At 38.1% G+C, this 19,506-nt stretch overlaps 1 protein-coding gene across 7 annotated transcripts in view; it reads right to left on the reverse strand.

Moving 5' to 3' along the window:
* Positions 1 to 19,506, reverse strand: part of LOC122071158 (mediator of RNA polymerase II transcription subunit 8) — a 32,269-nt gene that overhangs the window by 2,196 nt on the left and 10,567 nt on the right. For 6 of the 7 annotated variants that reach the window (XR_006138072.1, XR_006138071.1, XR_006138070.1 and 3 more), the window contains 6 exons: positions 16,238 to 16,342; positions 16,072 to 16,133; positions 12,776 to 13,051; positions 12,200 to 12,256; positions 5,790 to 5,999; positions 3,242 to 3,289 (listed from right to left, as the gene is read on the reverse strand). Coding sequence is in view for 4 of the 7 variants with exons in the window: in XM_042635464.1 (XP_042491398.1) it covers positions 3,242 to 3,289; positions 5,790 to 5,999; positions 12,200 to 12,256; positions 12,776 to 13,051; positions 16,072 to 16,133; positions 16,238 to 16,342 (758 nt within the window). In the remaining 3 variants the exon portion in view is untranslated. The remainder of the gene's footprint in view (positions 1 to 3,241; positions 3,290 to 5,789; positions 6,000 to 12,199; positions 12,257 to 12,775; positions 13,052 to 16,071; positions 16,134 to 16,237; positions 16,343 to 19,506) is intronic. The other variant, XM_042635465.1, reaches the window with a different exon arrangement.

Raw genomic sequence — 19,506 nt, forward strand, 5'->3', positions numbered from 1 at the left:
AAAAAAAAAACACCCCCATCATCTGCTGTAACCTAACCACTTAACCAGTAAGCTGATATTCAGCCCACTGATCAATGGTAAGCTATCTTGCACCTTATCCTCTCAAAACATCAATAAGATAAGGACTATAAAATGGCATCAGTGCTTGTACTCATGTTAGTTGCATGACAAATGAAGTTGCAGTTGAACTCTTTGAGTCACAGAGGAGAGATGGGAATGGGATCTGCCAGGAACAACTCTCTTCTGAGTTCTATTCATTTCCTATTTAATGTTTTGTCCACTCATCCCATGTGCATCAAGAGCTCTAGTTTATAATCCTTCGTAGATTTTAATAAGAAAATTTACTTTTGGTTTGTTATTTCTCAAGTCAATGTGTAAAAGCAACGAGCTTTCTTGCACTTTGATTTAAGACAGCATTCATGTCTGGTCTAATTTTTACATCTCCTTCTTCTCTTATGGGAGTTAAGTGTACCCCCCTCCAGGATCAAGTCCTCGTTTGATGCAAGCTTTCCACCACCTTCTGGACAAATAATACCGCTCTTGTCTGTAAGCATGGGTCCCCTGATGGCGGCCCAAGAAACCCCAACACTAAATAAGAGAATTAGGGATAAAATTGGAGAAACAAGGTAACAGCTAGGGCAGGTCAGAATTGAAAGCTGACAAGGGAAATAGGGCAGAAGTGAGACCAACCAGCCCACCCAAAATATCAGAAATCTCCTGAGAATTGAGTGGGGCGACAGATCTAGAATCTCTAGATACGGGGGCATTCAAAACAGGAGACGGATTCTGGTTTGATATAAAACAGGGACTGGTTAATAGGGTTTAATGGTAGAAAACACTAGGGGTGGTTAACAGAAAATCATGGAAGTTGTGGGGAAAATGGAGGTTGGAGTAAGTTATGAATCAAACAGGAGGGCTGGAAGTGAGTGGATTTGGAAAGTAGATAAGCTAGTGGTTCAAAAATAGAAGGCAAAATTCCGATTTGGAAACCACAGGGAAAACCAACCATTAAATGACCTCAGAAATCAGAATTAGGATCAAAGGTGGTTCATGTCTAGGAGATTAACATACCAAAATATGGAAGTAGACTACTGGTTGGAAGAAGAGAGATACTCCATGAAAGTAACTGCCAGAAATACCAGGACAGGTAAAAGGTGCCGCTGGTTGAGTTCTTATTCCTCCAGACAGCATTTGATGAGACAGAAAAAGAGCCTTCTCCCAAGAACCAAACAGCAACTCCTACAGTAGCAGAAGAGTTTGACTGCCTCTCATATGATGGATAATCCACAGAACAATTAAATAGAAACTAAGAATAAATCAATAAAAAGAGAACGGGGAGAAAGGGATAGATAGATGGTTTGAGTCTCTCACTCACACTTAGGCCTCTAACCTGAAGGTCTCTCGCAGCACTCATGGTTAACAAACCAGTTTTTTTCATTCATTCAAATCGTAATGCTCAACATGATTATTACAAATTTAGCAACTCCCAATGGCATGGAAGGTTGCTTAATATCCTAACAAATATTGGCAGCATCTCATCCAAGCCAGCTGTCGATATTGGGCCCCACATTTTTGTTCATGTGATCAGTGTTTTTGGTCCTTTCTTCTTCATGATTTGATCTACATCATTCGAAGGTGACAACCAGTTTGTAGATTGTTTTCTAATCCTTCATGTTTTCCAAAATTACTCCTCCCTCCTATTTTATTTTTGTTTTGTCCTTTATTTTATTTTCATTCCAAGTTTGCCCTCCATCTTTAGTTCTTAATCTCTATTCTGTCCTTCCCTACTCTTACATCTCAATAGCCCTTTAAGATTCTGTTTTCATTACTAAATTGCCACCCCCTTTTGAAAACTTCAGTATATTTGCATAATTGCCATTACTTCTCATATTTGAGTTATTTAATATTTGGGTGGACCCATGGGCAATCCCAAGGCAGGGTTTCCAACACGGGATTGCATCACTTAGTGATTCATGGACTAGATAAACCCCCCTTTTTTGTGAAGAATTTAGATGAAAATTTTTGGATGTCAATATCTGTCCCAATGAGCTCCAGCATAATAAACTTAGTTTTCAGGACAACCTGGGTTCTCTCCTTGCATGTAATGCACCAGCCTATTATGAGGAGCTTATGTATTGGGTTATTCCATTCTGTAGATTAATTCCAAGAAGAACCATGTTCATAAGAAAAGTCTGCACAAGAAGATTCAGCAAGTGAGACAAACTCCCCATATTCAATGAAAAGCTGATTAACTAAGAGTAAATTCAAATGAATTTTTGTCCTCCACAAGTCGAAAGGCTTTATATACTTTCCAAGGACGGAAGAATGGAGGTTTATGCATACTGACTGAAGCTACCATAAAAAAAATATTCACTCTCATTACAATAGTAATCCAATACTCACATTCAGAAACTTTTAAAACTAGAAGCCCCAATGGAGGTTATGCATACTGACTGAAGAAAAAAATTCCGCTCTCCTTACAAAAGTAGTCACATACTCATATTCAGAAACTTCTTACAACTAGAAGCCCCACAAAGCCATCTTGTCCTTGGCTTGAGCAGTAACCGTATATGCACATGTTAAGCAAATTAGCAAGATTTTGTACTGCCATCTCACTCCTTATACATTCCCTCTCTTGTAATTAATGACCCTGACCTTTTTTTTTTCTAAATAAAAGGAAAGAAATGACAACCCTTATCATAAAAAGCCTTAAAACAAATTCCTCCTGTCACTCGAGAAGGAATTGATTAGTCTACAAGGAAACAAACAAGTTCCGGGTAGCCCACCGGCAACAGCATGAGTGATGAACCTAAACCATCAACTAGCTACAAGGGGGATAAATATGAAGGAATTGTAGGGGAAGCATAACGAAAAACAGATTGATTTGGAATTGATGAAAATTTATTTTCCTAAAGAGAATGATGCAGCACAGAGATCAAAACCATTAGCTCATGTCCGGATGACTCAGTTAACCCATCAGCTGACATATTTTTTTAGTTATCACCGTGCTAACCTAATACTTGAGTGGTTGAATGAGTTCTTGAAGTTCATCTGAGGATTGTAACATAACTTGCTCAGTAAGATATTGAAAAGAACCATTCTTCTAAAACAGAAAATAGAAAAAGAATATAACATAATAAATTGGAGTCCCAAATAACCAAAGAGAACTGGAATTATTAAACTTAGATTGTTAGATTGTCATCAACAGTCAGTACTCCAACTAATCATACAGAATACTGACCTGCATTCGAGGCAATTGCGATTGCATTGTAGCAGGCATGTTTGAAATCTGAAATAGAAAAATAAAAATAAAAAAATTAATACACCACCAATCTTTCTGATTATGACAAAAATTACAACCAGACTAAAAAAAAAAAATCTACTAAATTTCCCTAGCATGGACTGGCTCATTCATAGTAAAGTTGATATAACCCGCATCTGGCACATCCCCTGCACCACCACCCCCTTAAAAAACTGAAAATAGTAATATATGATGCATCATAGGTCTCACGCCTTGATGCCTAGGCAGTGTTTATCTTGGTACCTTGGCGACGCCCTGATCGCCATACAAAGAGGGTTTCTAGAGGAACTTGTATGCAAAATAATAAATTTCTTTCTAGATGAGTGGTAAATAGCTTATGTTGTTGATCTTCCTAGTTCCTGCAATAAAACCAAAGTGGTTATCTGTACAGTTTCCTTTCTCAAGCGAATTTCAATAACTCTCTCCCACAATTTCATAGAATGACTCATTAGTTTATGCCTCTATAATAATTACAGCTCTAAATATCACCTTTACTTTTATTGAGATAAGTGAGTCACGAGTTGGGGGTTTGTCCCAACCTTTCTAAGTTAGATCAGGTTAAACATGATCTAAACCTGATCTAAGAGTTGGGGGTTTGTCCGAACCTTTCTAAGTTAGATCAGGTTAAACATGATCTAAACCTGATCTAACTTAGAAAGGTTGGGACAAACCCCCAACTCGTGACTCACATATCTCAACAACTTTATAAATTAGAACCACAATGTTTCTCCTCCATTCATCTCACATTTTCCATGTGCTCATAATCTCATTAAACAACTTGGTTAACCAAGATAAATTACGGATTCCTAAGCTCTTCCACACTTCTATTTGGACCCTATCTAGACCTAGTGTCTTTCTTACTTTCATCATCCATAAAGCTTCTTTCACTTCAGAGTTCAGACACCCTAAGTTTTTGAATATATTTACAACATAAGGAGTCTTGATGGGTAATGCAACCTAGGACACTATTACTCAAATAGTTCTCCCCTCTCTCCTTAATGTCATCGTCCCTTATTTGAAATTTATCATCTTCACTTTTAATGCATCTGACATGGTTGAAATCTCTACTCTTCCTTTCCCTCATTTTGGCCATCTTGTAGATAGCTTTTTCCTCCTTCCTTCTTGTTCAAATTGCTATAAAGATCCTCATATTTCTTTGCACTTGCCTTTCCCACAACTTTCTTAGCTTCATTAAACTTTTTAAATTCTCAACAACGTTATCATTGCAAATATCTTAAAACTAACTTTCTTAGCCTTAATGACTGCTTGAACCTCATCATACCACCACCGAGTCTCCCCAATTGAATGACATTTTCCTTTAGATTCTCCTAGAACATCTTTAGAAACTTCTTAATACAAGCAGTCATCTCGTTTCACATTATATTAGTGTCTCATCAAAGTCCCACCTTCACTGTTTGACCAATATATCAGTAAATGATTTTAGGTTTTCTCCTTTCAAGGTCCACCACCTTATTCAAGTGCAAATAATATTACCTTTCTTACGATTTGGCATTATAAGAACACATCCACGACCACTAATATATGTTGTGCAGTAGGCTCGCCCATAGTCTAACCTTACAATCCTTACATAACAACATATTAAAAAGAATTCTATTAGGCTACAATGATGCCTGCTTTTGAAGGTAATTAAATGATCCTCTCTTTCTCTCTTTCCAAACTATGTGCTTACTATGGATAAGTCATAAGCCACAACAAAATCTAAAATTGAAGTTCCCTCCTCATTCCTCTCAAAAACCATATCCTCCATGTACATGTACTCTTTCATAGCCTCTACGACCACTTCCAACATGTCCATTGAGGATCTCCTCCTATAATAATATTTTCTCCTTGACTAATGACTTGCAGTAAATCATCCATGTGTTTCCAAAATTGTATCTTACTATTTTCATCCAATCATACTTGGGGTGCGTAAACTTTAATTATATGGACATCCTCTTTCTCCAAATCTTTTAATATCCACAACATCAATATTTAAATTTGTATCCACTACTCTACCCACTCTACTTCTATTACTTTTATCCCCCCGTATACCAAAGTTTAAAGCCATCCAACTCTATAGCTTTTTTACCCTTTCACCTAGTCTCTAGAATACAAGCTATGTTAATCCCGCTTCTTCACGTAACATCTATCAATTCTAGACTCATACCCGTTAAAGATACAATAATTCCAAGATGCTAATCTAAACCTACGCATTTAGACTAGCTTCTAACCGCACTCATCCATGGTGTGAAAACCCTTGTCTATTTGTCACCGCACCGAACACCGAAGCAGCACATTGCTTAAAAGGGACACCACCAATAAATATGTCCAAAAATAAATAGTTAAAAATGAAGTAGCTCCTGCCAGAAAAAAAAAAAAAATCATTTTTTTTTCTTTTGAACTCTTTTCCAGTTGGATCTCAATCAATTAATAGCATTACAAAATGACAATTTCAAAATAGAAGAGGAAACATGGACAAATATCTTACCATTTGAGAATTGGGTGATGTCTGAGCAGTATTGAACAAAGTACTGTTTGCAGCTCCTGTAAACTGGCTTAAATGATTCCTTAGCTGATTTCCTTGATTGAGTTGACTTTGCCCAATGCTATGCTGAACATGCCCAGACTGCAATTGCCTATTCTGGAATTGCTGGTGCGCCAATGGCTGAGGAAATTGCATCTGATGCTGTCCATGAACCTGTGAAATAGAATACTACTTTGAGTTACGGAAATAATGGAGGAATAGTTCTATAAGTGTGGAAATGCATCTACTTCAATGCATGTAGGGCTAAACTATTAACATCTTCGTTATGGATGAATTGCTAATTTTGAAGGTTCAGTGAAGGGCATCATAGCGACAAGTTGATGAGACCATAAGCACAATCGACCACTTTAATGTGATCAGCATATTTCCTAAGAAATGTATGCAGAAAGCCGCTATTCATTCAACCTCCATGATGCAGACTTGAAGACCTACATGTAGGAAGAAGACCAAGGGAGGCCAAACCGTGGCCTAGTTGCTGCTTTACTGTTTTAGTTCCATGCATGGTCCATCTTTTAGTTCTTCAGTTATGAACTGTACCATGGTCCAATGTTGCTCCAATGTGTGGTTCAATATAAGTGATTTTTAATTACAACACATCTCAGCCTTATCCCAACTAAATGGGGTCGGCTACATAGATCAGTGTGAAAAAAAAAAAAAAAAAAGAGGTTTGCGACATCCCACTCACAGACAATAGGCAACCCGGATCTTAGCCCTCCATGCAGCTCTGTTAGATACCATACTTGGGTGAAGACTTAACTTTTGCATGTCTCTTCTTACTAACTCCTCAATGGTCATTTTTTGCCTGCCCCTAGTCCTTTTCGCTCCATCCATTTGCATCTGGTCACTCCTCCGTACCGGTGCATCCAAAGGCCTCCTTTGAACATGCCCATACCATCGTAACCAACATTCTCTAAGCTTATCCTGAATTGGAGCAATTCCCAGATCGGTTCTAACCTTGTCATTTCTTACTATATTTCTTAAGGTTTTGCTACACATCCATCTCAACATCCTCATCTCAGCCACACTTAGCTTATCTATGTTACGTTTCTTGACTGCCCAATATTCTGCACCATACATCATAGTTGGTCTTATGACTGTCCTATAAAATTTTCCCTTAAGCTTTAGAGGAACACGTCGATCACATAACACTCCGGACGCCCCTCTCTATTTCATCCATCCTATTTCAATTCTGTGGGAAGCATCATCATCAATCTCACCTTCATTGTTTAAGGTAGAGCCCAAATATCTGAAACAGTCGCTTTGCGGGATCTCTCTCCCCTCAATTTTCACTCCCTCGCTATCACTCCCCCCTCGATTAAAGCTGCAGCTCATATATTCCATCTTCGTTCTACTTATCTTAAGACCTCTCCATTCCAAAGTAGATCTCTATAGTTCTAACTTATCATTAATCTCTGACACTGTTTTACCGACCAAAACAATATCATCTGCAAAAAGCATACACCACGGATCTCTCCTTGAATATTCCTAGTTAAATCATCCATGATAAGTGTAAACAAGTAGGGGCTCAATGCGGATCCTTGATGTAACCTGCAAGTAATAGGGAACTCAACACCTTGGCCTCCCACTGATCTCACAAAGTCACCACATCTCCATACATGTCTTTAATTATATCTACGTATTTAGCTGACACCCCTTTCTTCTCTAAAACCTACCATATTAAATCTTTGGGAACCCTGTCGTAGGCCTTTTCCAGGTCAATGAATACCATATGGAGATCCCTCTTGTAGATTCTGTATTTTTCCATAAGCCTCTTAAGAAGGTAAATCGCTTCCGTAGTGGATCCTCCAGGCATGAAACCGAATTGGTTCCCGGAGATATCGGTTACCCTTCTTATGCGAACTTCTATTACCTTCTCCCACAGTTTTATAGTATGGCTCGTGAGTTTAATGCCTCTGTAGTTGTTGTAGCTCTGTATATTGCCTTTATTCTTGTAAATTGAGACAATAACACTTCTCCTCCACTCATCAGGCATCCTTTTCATGTTCATGATCTTGTTAAACAACTTGGTTAACCAAACAACCCCACATGCTCCCAAACTCTTCCATACTTCGATTGGGACCTCACCCGGGCTAGGTGCCTTCCCTACTTTCATTTTCCTTAGGGCTTCTTTAACCTCTTGTACTCCTATCTTACGTACATACCTATGATTCCTGTTGTCGAGCAGGATACTCAAACCACTCCTATTAGGGCCGTCTCCATTAAGTAGGTTACAAAAACACTCATCCCATCTCCTCTTTATGTCTTCATCTCTCACAAGCACTCTACCCTCCTCATTCTTAATACATCGAACATGATCAAACATTACAATAAGTGATTTTTAATTGTCATGTGTTAATTTGTAATGGCCAAAGCAATTGGTTATTCCTTGACCAAGTAACGAGAGTCCGCTAAGGGGTTTCATTAAGCCATTAGAACTTTGTTTTGTTAGCAAAGTTGGAGTCGGTTGGGGTTTTTCCATGCCAACTCTAACTCAGCTTTTGGAGGTCAATAAAAGCAAACCGTTGGAGGCATTCTTCCTCTTCCTTGTGTCAGATTAAGGTGAAGGGGTTGGTGTCTGATCTAGCTGACGTCTTGCAGAGTGAAGCCCAGGCGTATCTCTTATTGTTCTTATTCTATTATTGCTGTTAGTTCTTCATTCTTTTTAATATTCAACCTCCTCTTGTTGCAAACACTAAGCAAGTACTGTTGTTGAAGTTCTCCAATTAAATTTCCAGAATATAGAAATTTGGATATAAGGTGATTTTGTGGATTAAGCAATTCAGCCATCCGATTGACCTAAATTTATTATCATATGTTCACCAACCCTAGAGGCTGCAAATTGATTCAAAATTGGGCAAATTCCAATGGCTGGATTTTGAAATATCTTCATATTTTCATATCACTTTAAACCTTTGTTTAAGACCTTACCAGTACCATACTCGATTCTGGTTTTCTGTCCCTTCTATTTTCAGCTACTGTTTGGGTTAATTAACACCCACAGCATTACCTTGATTCCTTGTTTTCAAACCCTAGTTTCAGACCCTTAAATCACCTAAATACCCCTAGTCCTAAACCTCACTAGGAATCACCCATATCTGCTGGAATACTTAGCCGATCGGGCTGTAGCTTACAGAAAGAATTCTCCATAATCCCTACACCACTCAACCTCCATCACAGCCATTCCCATCCATCTTAACCTAGTCTATTTATTATCTCCCTAATCTGAACTTTCCTTTGATTTAAAGATCATGTCGATTGGCTATTGTATTAAGTTTTTCAAATACAGTAAAGGGAAAATAAGGGAAGTGAAAATAAGGGAAGTGAAAAAATATTAAAAAGGAAATGGAAACTTCTGTAATTATGATTGTGTAGCTAACTTGAAATCTTATCAAATGTAATAATTAGACTTTTCAAGTGGATTCTTATTTTCCAATTCAAATGCAAAGAATTTGTTGGCAATGATTAGAGAAGCTTCTACCATTTTTTATTAACTTCCATAGTTCCATATTCTTTTTCCGTTTTGTTGCACAATCATTGGAAATTTTTCCATTTTATTTTTCTTTAAATTTCATTTTTCCTTCCCTTCACATCCAACCAGACGGTGTAGCAGGAAAATATGCAGGAAAAAGCATGAAACTGTAGCATAGTTGTCACGGCATCTAGGTGACTCAAGGCATTGGAGGCGGCTTGGAAGCAAGGCAACGGCAAAGGCACCTAGGTGAATGGATGCCTACGCATCAATAACCATGAACTGTAGTGTACATTGAATCACTGATCCAGGGTACAATGTGTCCACATTGTTTTCATTGAGGAAAAATTTAGAAAGAAATGTCATGAAGAGGCAGGAAACCCAGAGATAGAGAGAACACATAAAAATTTATCTAATTGCCTTCTCCTTAAGATAACTTCCAGCAATTAGTGAATACCATAAAGTCAACAGGATAAAGAAAAATTAAAGCTGATAAAGCATCACCTAGACACACCAAGCAATTAGCAGTATGGGGCCACCTAGGTACTCTAGTTTGTTAAGCAAATTTTAGCCACAATTATTGCTTCTTGATTAGTTAAGAATGAAGGTATAAGGTGAATACAAAAATGACGATATTAAGAAGCATGTTGCCCAACAAAGTAGAACTGTGGACAAAGTGGAGATGAAATTTCAGGAGTGCCAAGAGACAAAATACAAAACCATAGGTAAGCATAGGTTCCACAACAAAGAAATCAGATGAGCAAACCATTACAGAAAAGAATGTTCAGACATCAAGGAACATGCACATAGAATGAGCATAACCAAGTTAAGAATGCAGATAATATGAGATAATATGAATACAAAGATTCAGAAATAAGCATGTTAAATATACCACACACAACTAGATCCATGAGGTGATAAACAGTATCAGGAGAAACACCCCAGATGCAGTTGAGGGTGGGATTACTTGGGTTAATTATGTAATTTGGTTAATTATTTGTCATTTATTTTTAGAGTAGGGTGTCGGTCAAGTTAGTAGGGAGATTCAAATTTAGGTCTCATTTCCATCATGGTTTAAGAATTCGGCGAGATCTCGCTAATATCTCGCTATTTGAAAATGGCGAGACGAGATGAGAGGCGATATATAAAATGTACAATATCTTGATCGTGAAAATCTTGGTCTCAACTTGACTCGAGACCAAATCACATGGGCTACACACATAATTTTGACCCTCAACTCAACATCTCTCACCTATCTCGCCCTGCTATGAAGAAAAAGTGAGCTTTTAGTGGTTTTTTACTTGCCAAATTTCTCCTCTACAGTGTAGATTAACTTCAACACTTGGAGATTGGAGATTATCACTTCATCATCAACCTTTGGAGATCATTAAACAACTTCTCAAAACCATTTTTTCATGGAAACATGGTCAATAGTTGTTTGTTTTTATTGTAGAATAGCCTAGGGTGAAGGGTCCGAAGACTACTTACATAGGCTACGAAGTCAAAGTACCATTTTCTGTTTGATTTTTAAGAAACTGATGTTTCCACTGTGTTTAGAAGGCCTAAAATAGGGTAAATAGCTAGTTTTAGGGGCTACAAAGACCATATGGCAACCGAGACCAATCAGTAAGTCGACCACAAAAAATACAAGATCTCGGACAGATCTCGCCAGATCTCTCTTTTTTGATTTAGTGAGACTAGAGGCAAGATCGAGATCTTAAACCTTGATTTCCATTACTAGAGTTAGATTCTTATTTAGAGTTGGATTCCATATTTGTTTCAGTTTTAGAATAGGAAGTAGGTTATTTCTAAGTCTTTGAATAGAGTTATTGTACCCAATGATGATTTTTGGAACTGATTGACATTGAAAGAATGTTTTAGGTAAAACCATGGCTGTTGTGAGCTGCTAATCTCTTGTTCTCCCTCTCTGAAATTCTCTTATCTAATCTTCCCTTCCCTTTCTTCTTCGACTCCATCTTCTTCCTTTCTTGTCTTTATTTCTGTTTGTTACAACTAGCTGCTGCCTTGTTTCTGGCGATAGTTGCAGCCCTACTCAAGTGCTTTGATCTCCTTTATGCGTGATCTGGTTGGGCTGAGATTTTGAGTGAAGGTAGCCCTCTCCTAGGCGATCAAAACCCTCAAATTTCAGTTGCTGAAAGCCCCTCTAACATCTGTTATCATACCTGCAACTAAGACCAGCTCTGTTCTACCGCCAGGAAGAATTTCAGGCAGCTTTCTTCGACGAATCAGTGTCAGTTTCGCTGGGTTGGTAAAGGCATGAGTTGCGAACCTGTCTTCCAGATCATGGCTTGTTTTGGCTGGTCGTGTGGAAGTTCTTTCCATCGCAAGGTCCCATTAGCGCTGGTTTCAGGTTTCTTATGAGGTTGGGAATTCGTAAGGTTGAAGACAAAGTCCTCCCCTCCCACGATCCTTTGCTGCCTCAGTTTATTGTCCTATCTCCAAAAGTACCCTTTACTCCCTCAGGTCCCATACTTTTAATTGGCTTCTTAGTTTACCCCTTCAATGAGTCGTTGCATGCTATTCTCTTGACTTCTATTAATTCCAAGTTTGCCATTCCTTTCTAAGCTTTCATCATATTTACAAAATTGCCATTGTTAGCTTGTGTTTAGAGTATACTGGTTTAAGTGGGCCCAAAGCGATCCGATTCCGATTTGGGAACCCAGATCTGCATCATAAAGGCTCTAGGGAAGAAAAGGATAAATGAAACCAAGGTACTGGAAATAATTTGAAATTCTGCTTCAGCCAGTTATATGACTTCAAACTAATAAAATGGAAGTGACAAGACTCAAGTGGCCAAATTCAAATAATTGAAACCAGACCCAAAAGTAAAGCATTCAAAAAGAAAAGGTAAATTTCAAATTACCGTTTGAAATTTCTGCTGAGCTTGGCCCTGCAAATCATGCAGTTGTGGGAGCTGGGTCTGGCAAAGGTATACAATAGAAAATATTAAAAAAAGTTCAAAACCTTGTTTCTGAAATGTTAACTAGAAGTATATCCTAAACGTTTACGCAAGGAAATAATTATCAAGTACACTGATAATTAGTCGGATCCCCATTTGATCCAAATTTCAGCTCCATCTAAGCAGTGGTTTGTGAGTAATCGAAATCTCCTCTATTCAGACCTAATTTCCAGATTTGAGTTTTCTGTTGAATCTGACCATGATTTGTGTGTGGAGTTTATGATGGATCCTGCAGGGACTGATTACCCCTTGGTAATTTAGTCTGATATCACAATATAAGCACAAAAGAGTAACCAGCATATTTCTCAAAGTATTGACTCCATGAGATTGAGCTCTCAAAATTTGATTCTTTGTTAAAACTTCCATTTGCCTCATGTATCTCGATGCCTATGTTTTTGGCGCTTGCTGAAGATCAGACAACAGATTTTGAAATTCCCTTTCCATCTGAGTCACCAAATTAAGGATAACATGAAAACGCACCTGCCCCAGTCCTGGTGTAGAAGACTGTCTGAACTGTTGTTGAGCCAGGAGCTGCTGTTGATGTGGAAGTAATTGGATCATCTTCTGCCTCTGTTGCTGCTGTTGCTGCTGTTGTGCTTGCGCTTGCGCTTGTGCCTGTTGCTGAGGAGAAGGTGTGTTCATCATGTTTGTGCCAGATCTAGGTGAGTTGGCATATGGCAGTGGAGATGCAGTGGTATTATCGAAGGAAGTAGCTCCAGTTGCTGCAGAAGGAGAGGGAACAGACCTCCCAAGTGACTGGAGAAAACAAAGCGAATTTGATTTATTGTGGCTCAAAAACATTGGGCAAAAGATGTAAACTAAAGCAGTCAATAAACATTTTATCCTAATCATAGAATATTATTCATATAAAATAGAAAGTCTAGCTCATATTTTTGTCTAGCCACAGAATCTATAAAATCTTTATGAGGGAGGACCGACCGGGGTAGGGTAGCAAGGGGAGAGTATTGTTTCTTTTCTTCTTTTTTTCAATCATTTCTCCAGAAAAATATTATATCCCAAACGAAACTGCTTCAGATTCCATTTGTAACCTCAAACAGATATATGTGGAAATTAGAAAATCTTGGTATTGATTAATGAGCATTTATGGAAACAAAATAAGCTCCCCCAAACGATGAACTTCGTGCAATACCAACAACAACATGCAAATAATAAGATCAAATGGAGGAATAACAAGATACAACATAAAATAAGATACATGGTGGATACATGGTGCAACAACAACAACAACAACAAACTCAGCCTTATCCCAACTTAATGGGGTCAGCTACATGGATCCGTTATAAATAAAAAATAAAAACACCAGCAGATCAGGAAAACCTCAGCTAGATGGATTCTTAGCCTCCGAACGGCTCAATCTGAGGTCATACTTAGGACAAGACCTAAACCATGCATGTCATTCCTCACAACATCCCTATGATTATTTTAGGCCTGCTCCTAGCTCTTTTAGCTCATGCAATTTGAATCAGATCACTCCTCCTTACTGAAGCATCCCCAGGCCCTTGTTGAACATGGCCATAGCACCCGAAACGACCTTCTTGAAGCATATATTGATTGGGGCAACTCCCAAATCAGCTCTAATATGTTCATTCCATACTTTATCCTTCCTACCCTTTATCATCCATCTTAACATACTCATCTCTGCTACACATAGTTTATCTATATGATACTTCTTAACTGCCCAACGTTCTACCCCGTACATCATAGCCGATCGTACTATAGACTTGAAGAATTTTCCTTTAAATTTTAAAGGAATATGTCGGTCACACAACACTCCGGTTGCACCTCTCCACTTCATCCATCCCACTTTAATTCTATATGAAACAGCAACTTCTATGTCACATTTATTTATGGTTGACCCCAGATATCCAAAAGAGTCACTTTGCGGTATCTCTCTTTCACTTCAATTTTCACCATGTCATTATCCACCATAGTGTGACTAAAATTACACATCATATACTTCGTATTTGATCCACTTATCTTAAAACCTCTTGTTTCCAAGGTTGACCAACTTAACATTAATCCATGTTTTAATTTCATCCACCAACACAATATCATCAGCGAAGATCATACACCGTGCGACCTCTTCTTGAATGCTCTTGGTTAACTCATCCACGATAAGCGCAAAAAATATAAGGGCTTAAGGCTAATCTCTGGTGTAATCCAATCGTAATTGGGAAATCACTGCCTTGACCTCCCACAGTTCTCACACTAGTCACCACGCCCTCATACATATCTTTGATTATATCCACATATTTACCACACCCCTTTTTTCTGTAGTACATATCAGATTAGATCACCAGGGACTCAGTTATAGATTTTTTCTAGATCAATAAAGACCATATGGAGATCCTTCTTGTAGGCTCTATATCCTTTCATGAGCCTACTCAATAGGTAAATAGCCCCTGTCGCGGATCTACCTAGCATAAAACCAAATTTGTACTCTGAGATAATAGTTTCTCTTCTCAGGCGGGCTTCAATAACCTCCTACAACAATTTCATAGAATGACTCATTAGTTTTATGCGTTTTAGTTATTGCAGCTCTGAATATCACCATTATTTTTGTAGATTGAGACTACGATGCTTCTCCTCCATTTATCCGGCACTCCCCTTCTGCTTATAATCTTGTTAAAATAGATTGGTTAACTAAGACACTCCAGTACTCCACAAAATCCTAAGCTCTTCCACACTTCTATCGGAACCTCATCTAGACCTGGTGTCTTGCCCACATTCAACTTCTTTATGGCTTCTTTAACTTCAGCCACTCCAACCTTTCGTATATATCTATGACGTGTGGTTATCTTAATGGATAGTGCAATCTTCCTAGTCATTCTTGCTCGAATTATCTCCATTTAATATATCGCAAATATACTCATCCCATCTCTTCATAATATTTTCATCCCTTACCAACACTCTTCCATGATCACTTTTGATACATCTCAAATGATTGAAATCTCACTCTTCCTTCCTCTCATTTTAGCTATCTTGTAAATAGTTTTTCCCCTTTTTGTATTTAGATTATTAAAAAAGTCCTTATATTTCTTCACCCTGACTATCCGCACAATCTTCTTAGCTTCGTTTTTTTTAGCATTATACCTCTTTAGTCATTTACCATACCTTAAAACTAGCTTTCTTGGTTTTAATGGCTGCCTAAACATCCTTATGCCACCACCAATTCTCCCTAGGTGCCTGACAATTACCCTTCGCTTCCCTAAGACTTTTTTGACAACCTTCTCAATACAAGTCATCATCTCATTCCACATCACATTGGTCTCTCCCTCCAAATTCCACTTTCATTATTTGACCACATTATCAGTAAATATACCTAGGGGCTAGGGAATCTCCTTTTAATCTCCACCACCTTACCTTAGGGCACATAGGTTTTCATCTTAAGTATCTGTTTACTATAAAACGCATATCTAGGACCACCAATTTATGTTGGGTGGTTAAGCTCTCCCCAAGGATGACCTTACAGTCCTTACACAACAATCTGTCGATCCCTCTAGTTAGAAAGAAATCTATTTAGTTAGGAAGAAATCAAAGGCCATAATAGAAACGAAATAAACAATGAACCATCAATTTCACAAACTAGGGAAGAGACATAAATAACCAGATGATAGGATACCCATTAATGATATGCTACATAACTCATTGATGCATCAGTGAAATAGAAAATATATTCAATTGTATAGCTTGTAAGGAAAACTCTACGCATTACCAGATAGCTATGTTAGTGATGCCACTGTAAACAGCCTAACCTGTGGCATAGCTCCCTGGCTATTAATGCTGTTAGAAGTAGGAGCATTCTTTGGGTACATACCTGGAAATTACGAATATCAAGAATAGAACATCATGATACTAAATAGCCTGAGATTCTTGAAAATCTCATTCTCAAGTAACAACTAGAAAAGACAAATCATTTACCAGAAGCATCAGTAATGTGAGCACCATCACCAGCAGGAAGCACGTCTACCAGATGCATGGGAAGAGAAGATGGGATATGTCTCTGCTCTCCAGGTAATCGTAAACCTGAATATCGATTTCAGATCCACAAAAAAACAGAGAATGGATAAAATGTGCAAATAATAAAGAATCATCGCAATTATCCACAGCAAGAGAAAAAGTACAGCCTCTACAGAGGACCCAAAATCAATTATTTTTTACGCAGATACATTAGCAAAGTGAGCTTTATTTTAGTGGAAATAAGCCTTGGGTAGGAATCTATACATGCTGGCCCTCTGGTCCAATAGGTTTCTATTGTAACAGGCCACTCTAAGGGGCCTAAAATATGGGTAGGAGGAATGAATACGGGATTTACTTTATTAGTTAGTCCAGCTAGAGTCCTATTTCTTTATTTTTTTTGTTATTAAGTGTTTTAGTTAGGCTGGAATAAGTCCCCAAGAGTATTGTGGTGATTTAGTAGGCTCTTTGGTGATGAATCCAAGAACCCTCAGTGGTGATTCCAAAATTGGCGTAATGGTAGTGATTCCAATCTTGCAGATCAAGTGGTGGATCCTGATCATATCCATTCAAACTTCCTTTCTATTTAGTTACTGTTTCAAAAACCCAAACAAAAAGCCTTTCTTTTTTCTGATTTTCTGGAATTTCTCATTCACCCCATTAAGTTGGGATAAGGCTGAGTTTGTTGTTGTCATCGTGAATTTCCAATTCAACTAGGAATTTTCTGAAACTTCAAATATAAACAATTGATTTCAGATCTGCTTCCATACTTGGCAATTGGTTTCCGTTCTGAACTTCATATGGTTTCTAAATTTAAGCTTGAAACTGATTTCCTGTTTTCCTACTACAAGTTTGATTTCAATTCAATCATTTTCAAGTTTTGCTTCCTAACTCTGATCACATAGTTCTGCCATCACTAAGCTAGTTATTTTCTGTACTGAAATCAATCTCTAATCTAGTTTTGTCTGAACTTTATATCGATTCTTAGTAAGTAGGAATTTTAAAATCCTAAGAATCTGACAATTAGATCAAGCCTGAATTCAGATAATATACTCTCCTATCCAATCAGAAACTTCAACCATATTTTGGCTGAATCTGAACCCTCGGTTCTCCGTTATTAAAATTCTTTGGAACTGTGATTTACTCCTTACCTATGATCCTATTCCTGTCACAAGCTGATCTCCCACTGGATAGTTCAAGATTACCATTGCATTAATTGGTATTAGAACCATGGGAGGACTACCGAGGGTTGTTGATTTCCTTCTTATTGTTCGAAGAAATTCAAAACTAAAGTTCAGATTGAATGACGATCGTATGGGTCTGATCCAGAGTCACTACTGTTAAGATGTGTCAGCATCGGCAGGGGATAATTCTACTTATAATTTGTATCATAGTTGTCAAGGCGGCTTTGCCTGGACTGGCATCTTGGTCGCCTAGGCGCCTTGCTGGTGTCGCCTTAAAATTCCCCCCTCGACCGCCTTGGTTCGCTTAGGCATGGTTAGACCCGACCAGATGCAACCCAATGGATCGACCCGACTTGGAGGAGTATTTATTTGCTTTATTGTCTTGTTGAGCAAATAAGAAAAAACAGAGTAACTTAGGGATTTGAATTAGGGTTTCTAGGTAAGAGTTCTTGGTGCGTATTTGGGAGTTCTTGAGAGATCTTCATTGTAATCTTTCTTCCATCATATACAGCTTCGCCTGTGGATGTAGCACATCATATTGGCGTGTGAACCACGTTAAATCTCTTTGTCATCTTTGCTTTAATCTGTTCGTATTCTTCTTATTTCTTGGTGTTTATTCTAACAAAAACTGAATAGAAACTCCTGACTTAAGAAACGAAAACTTCTAAAATTACAAAGCCTGTTCACTAAGACAAGAATAAAGAAGAGACTAGATCCTTCTAGAAACCAAAACCCAAGCTTCAACTTTGTTTTGACCAAGTCAAACACTAAAGACCAAAGAGTACAGCTGCAGTGCAATCCGTAGAGAATTTCTTAGACTTTCTAGAAGCTGCTGTTGCTCCAATCGATTGCTAGCTATTGGGGCTTCTAGAAGGCTTCATGTGAAGACAAAATAATGGAGAAAAATAGCTGCTCCATGGAGAGAATAAGGCTGTCCTACTGGTGGATCGATGGAGCCATAGAGAACCAAAGCTGAGAACAAAACTGGGCCAGACTTAGGCTGGCTCAATGGGAGAAACTAGACTGAATTATCTGGGCCAAAACTGAACTTCAATGCTAGTTCGATTGGCAGCTGGCAGGACAAATCAGACCTAGCACTCAATGGAACCATTTGTTGATTCGACTAGTTTCTGTTCTGAACCATCTTATGCTTTCAAAATTTAAACTCAAAAATGAATTCCTGTTTTCCTACTCCAAGTCTCATTTCATTTTAATCGATTTTCATGTTTCGTTTTCTGTGTCTAATCTCAGATTTCTAAACATCATTAGGCCGGTTACTTGGTACTGAAATCAATTTCTAATCTGGTTCGTCTGAACCATCTATCAATTCTCAGATGCATTGTTGCCAAGGCATCACCTAAGCGTCAGGCTCTTTCTTGGGTCCATAGCAATAGCACGCTTGTTGACATTTCATGAGTTTATGTTGATTTATGTATATTTTGCTTCATTTTTCAACGAATATACTTACATTACAACCTATTCTTTGTTTACTATCTGTTAATTTTTTTCATATTAGGCCATTACTAGCAGAATTATATCATATTGCATTGATATAATTTGATATAGCTTCTATGTTGCATATAAGCATAATTCTATAAAATTTTAATTGCTATTACATATGGCCATATACTCCATGCCTAGGCAACGCTTAGGTGATGCCTTGCTGCCTAGGCACTCCTCCAAAGCCTTGGGTCACCTATTCACCTTAACAACCTTTAGTAGGAATCTTCAACTCCTAAGAATCTGACCATTGAATCAAGCCTGATATTTGACATTATATCCTCCCATCCAATTAGAGCATTCGACCAGTTTTTGGCTGAATCTGATCCCTTGATTCTCTGTTATTAAACTCTTTGGAATCTGGTTTTACTCCTTACCTACAATCCTTTCCCAAGCTGATCTCCCACTGAATCTCACTGGTTCAAGATTAGCACTGCACTTGCCATTTGAAAGGAAGAGACACTCTTTTCATACCCTAAATCACTACCAAACTAATCATAAATGTATTCTCTAAAACCCGAATTATTTCTTTGCAGGTTTTCTCAGTCC

This window comes from Macadamia integrifolia, unplaced genomic scaffold (genome assembly GCF_013358625.1).
Source record: "Macadamia integrifolia cultivar HAES 741 unplaced genomic scaffold, SCU_Mint_v3 scaffold_190A, whole genome shotgun sequence".
Classification (NCBI taxonomy): domain Eukaryota; kingdom Viridiplantae; phylum Streptophyta; class Magnoliopsida; order Proteales; family Proteaceae; genus Macadamia; species Macadamia integrifolia.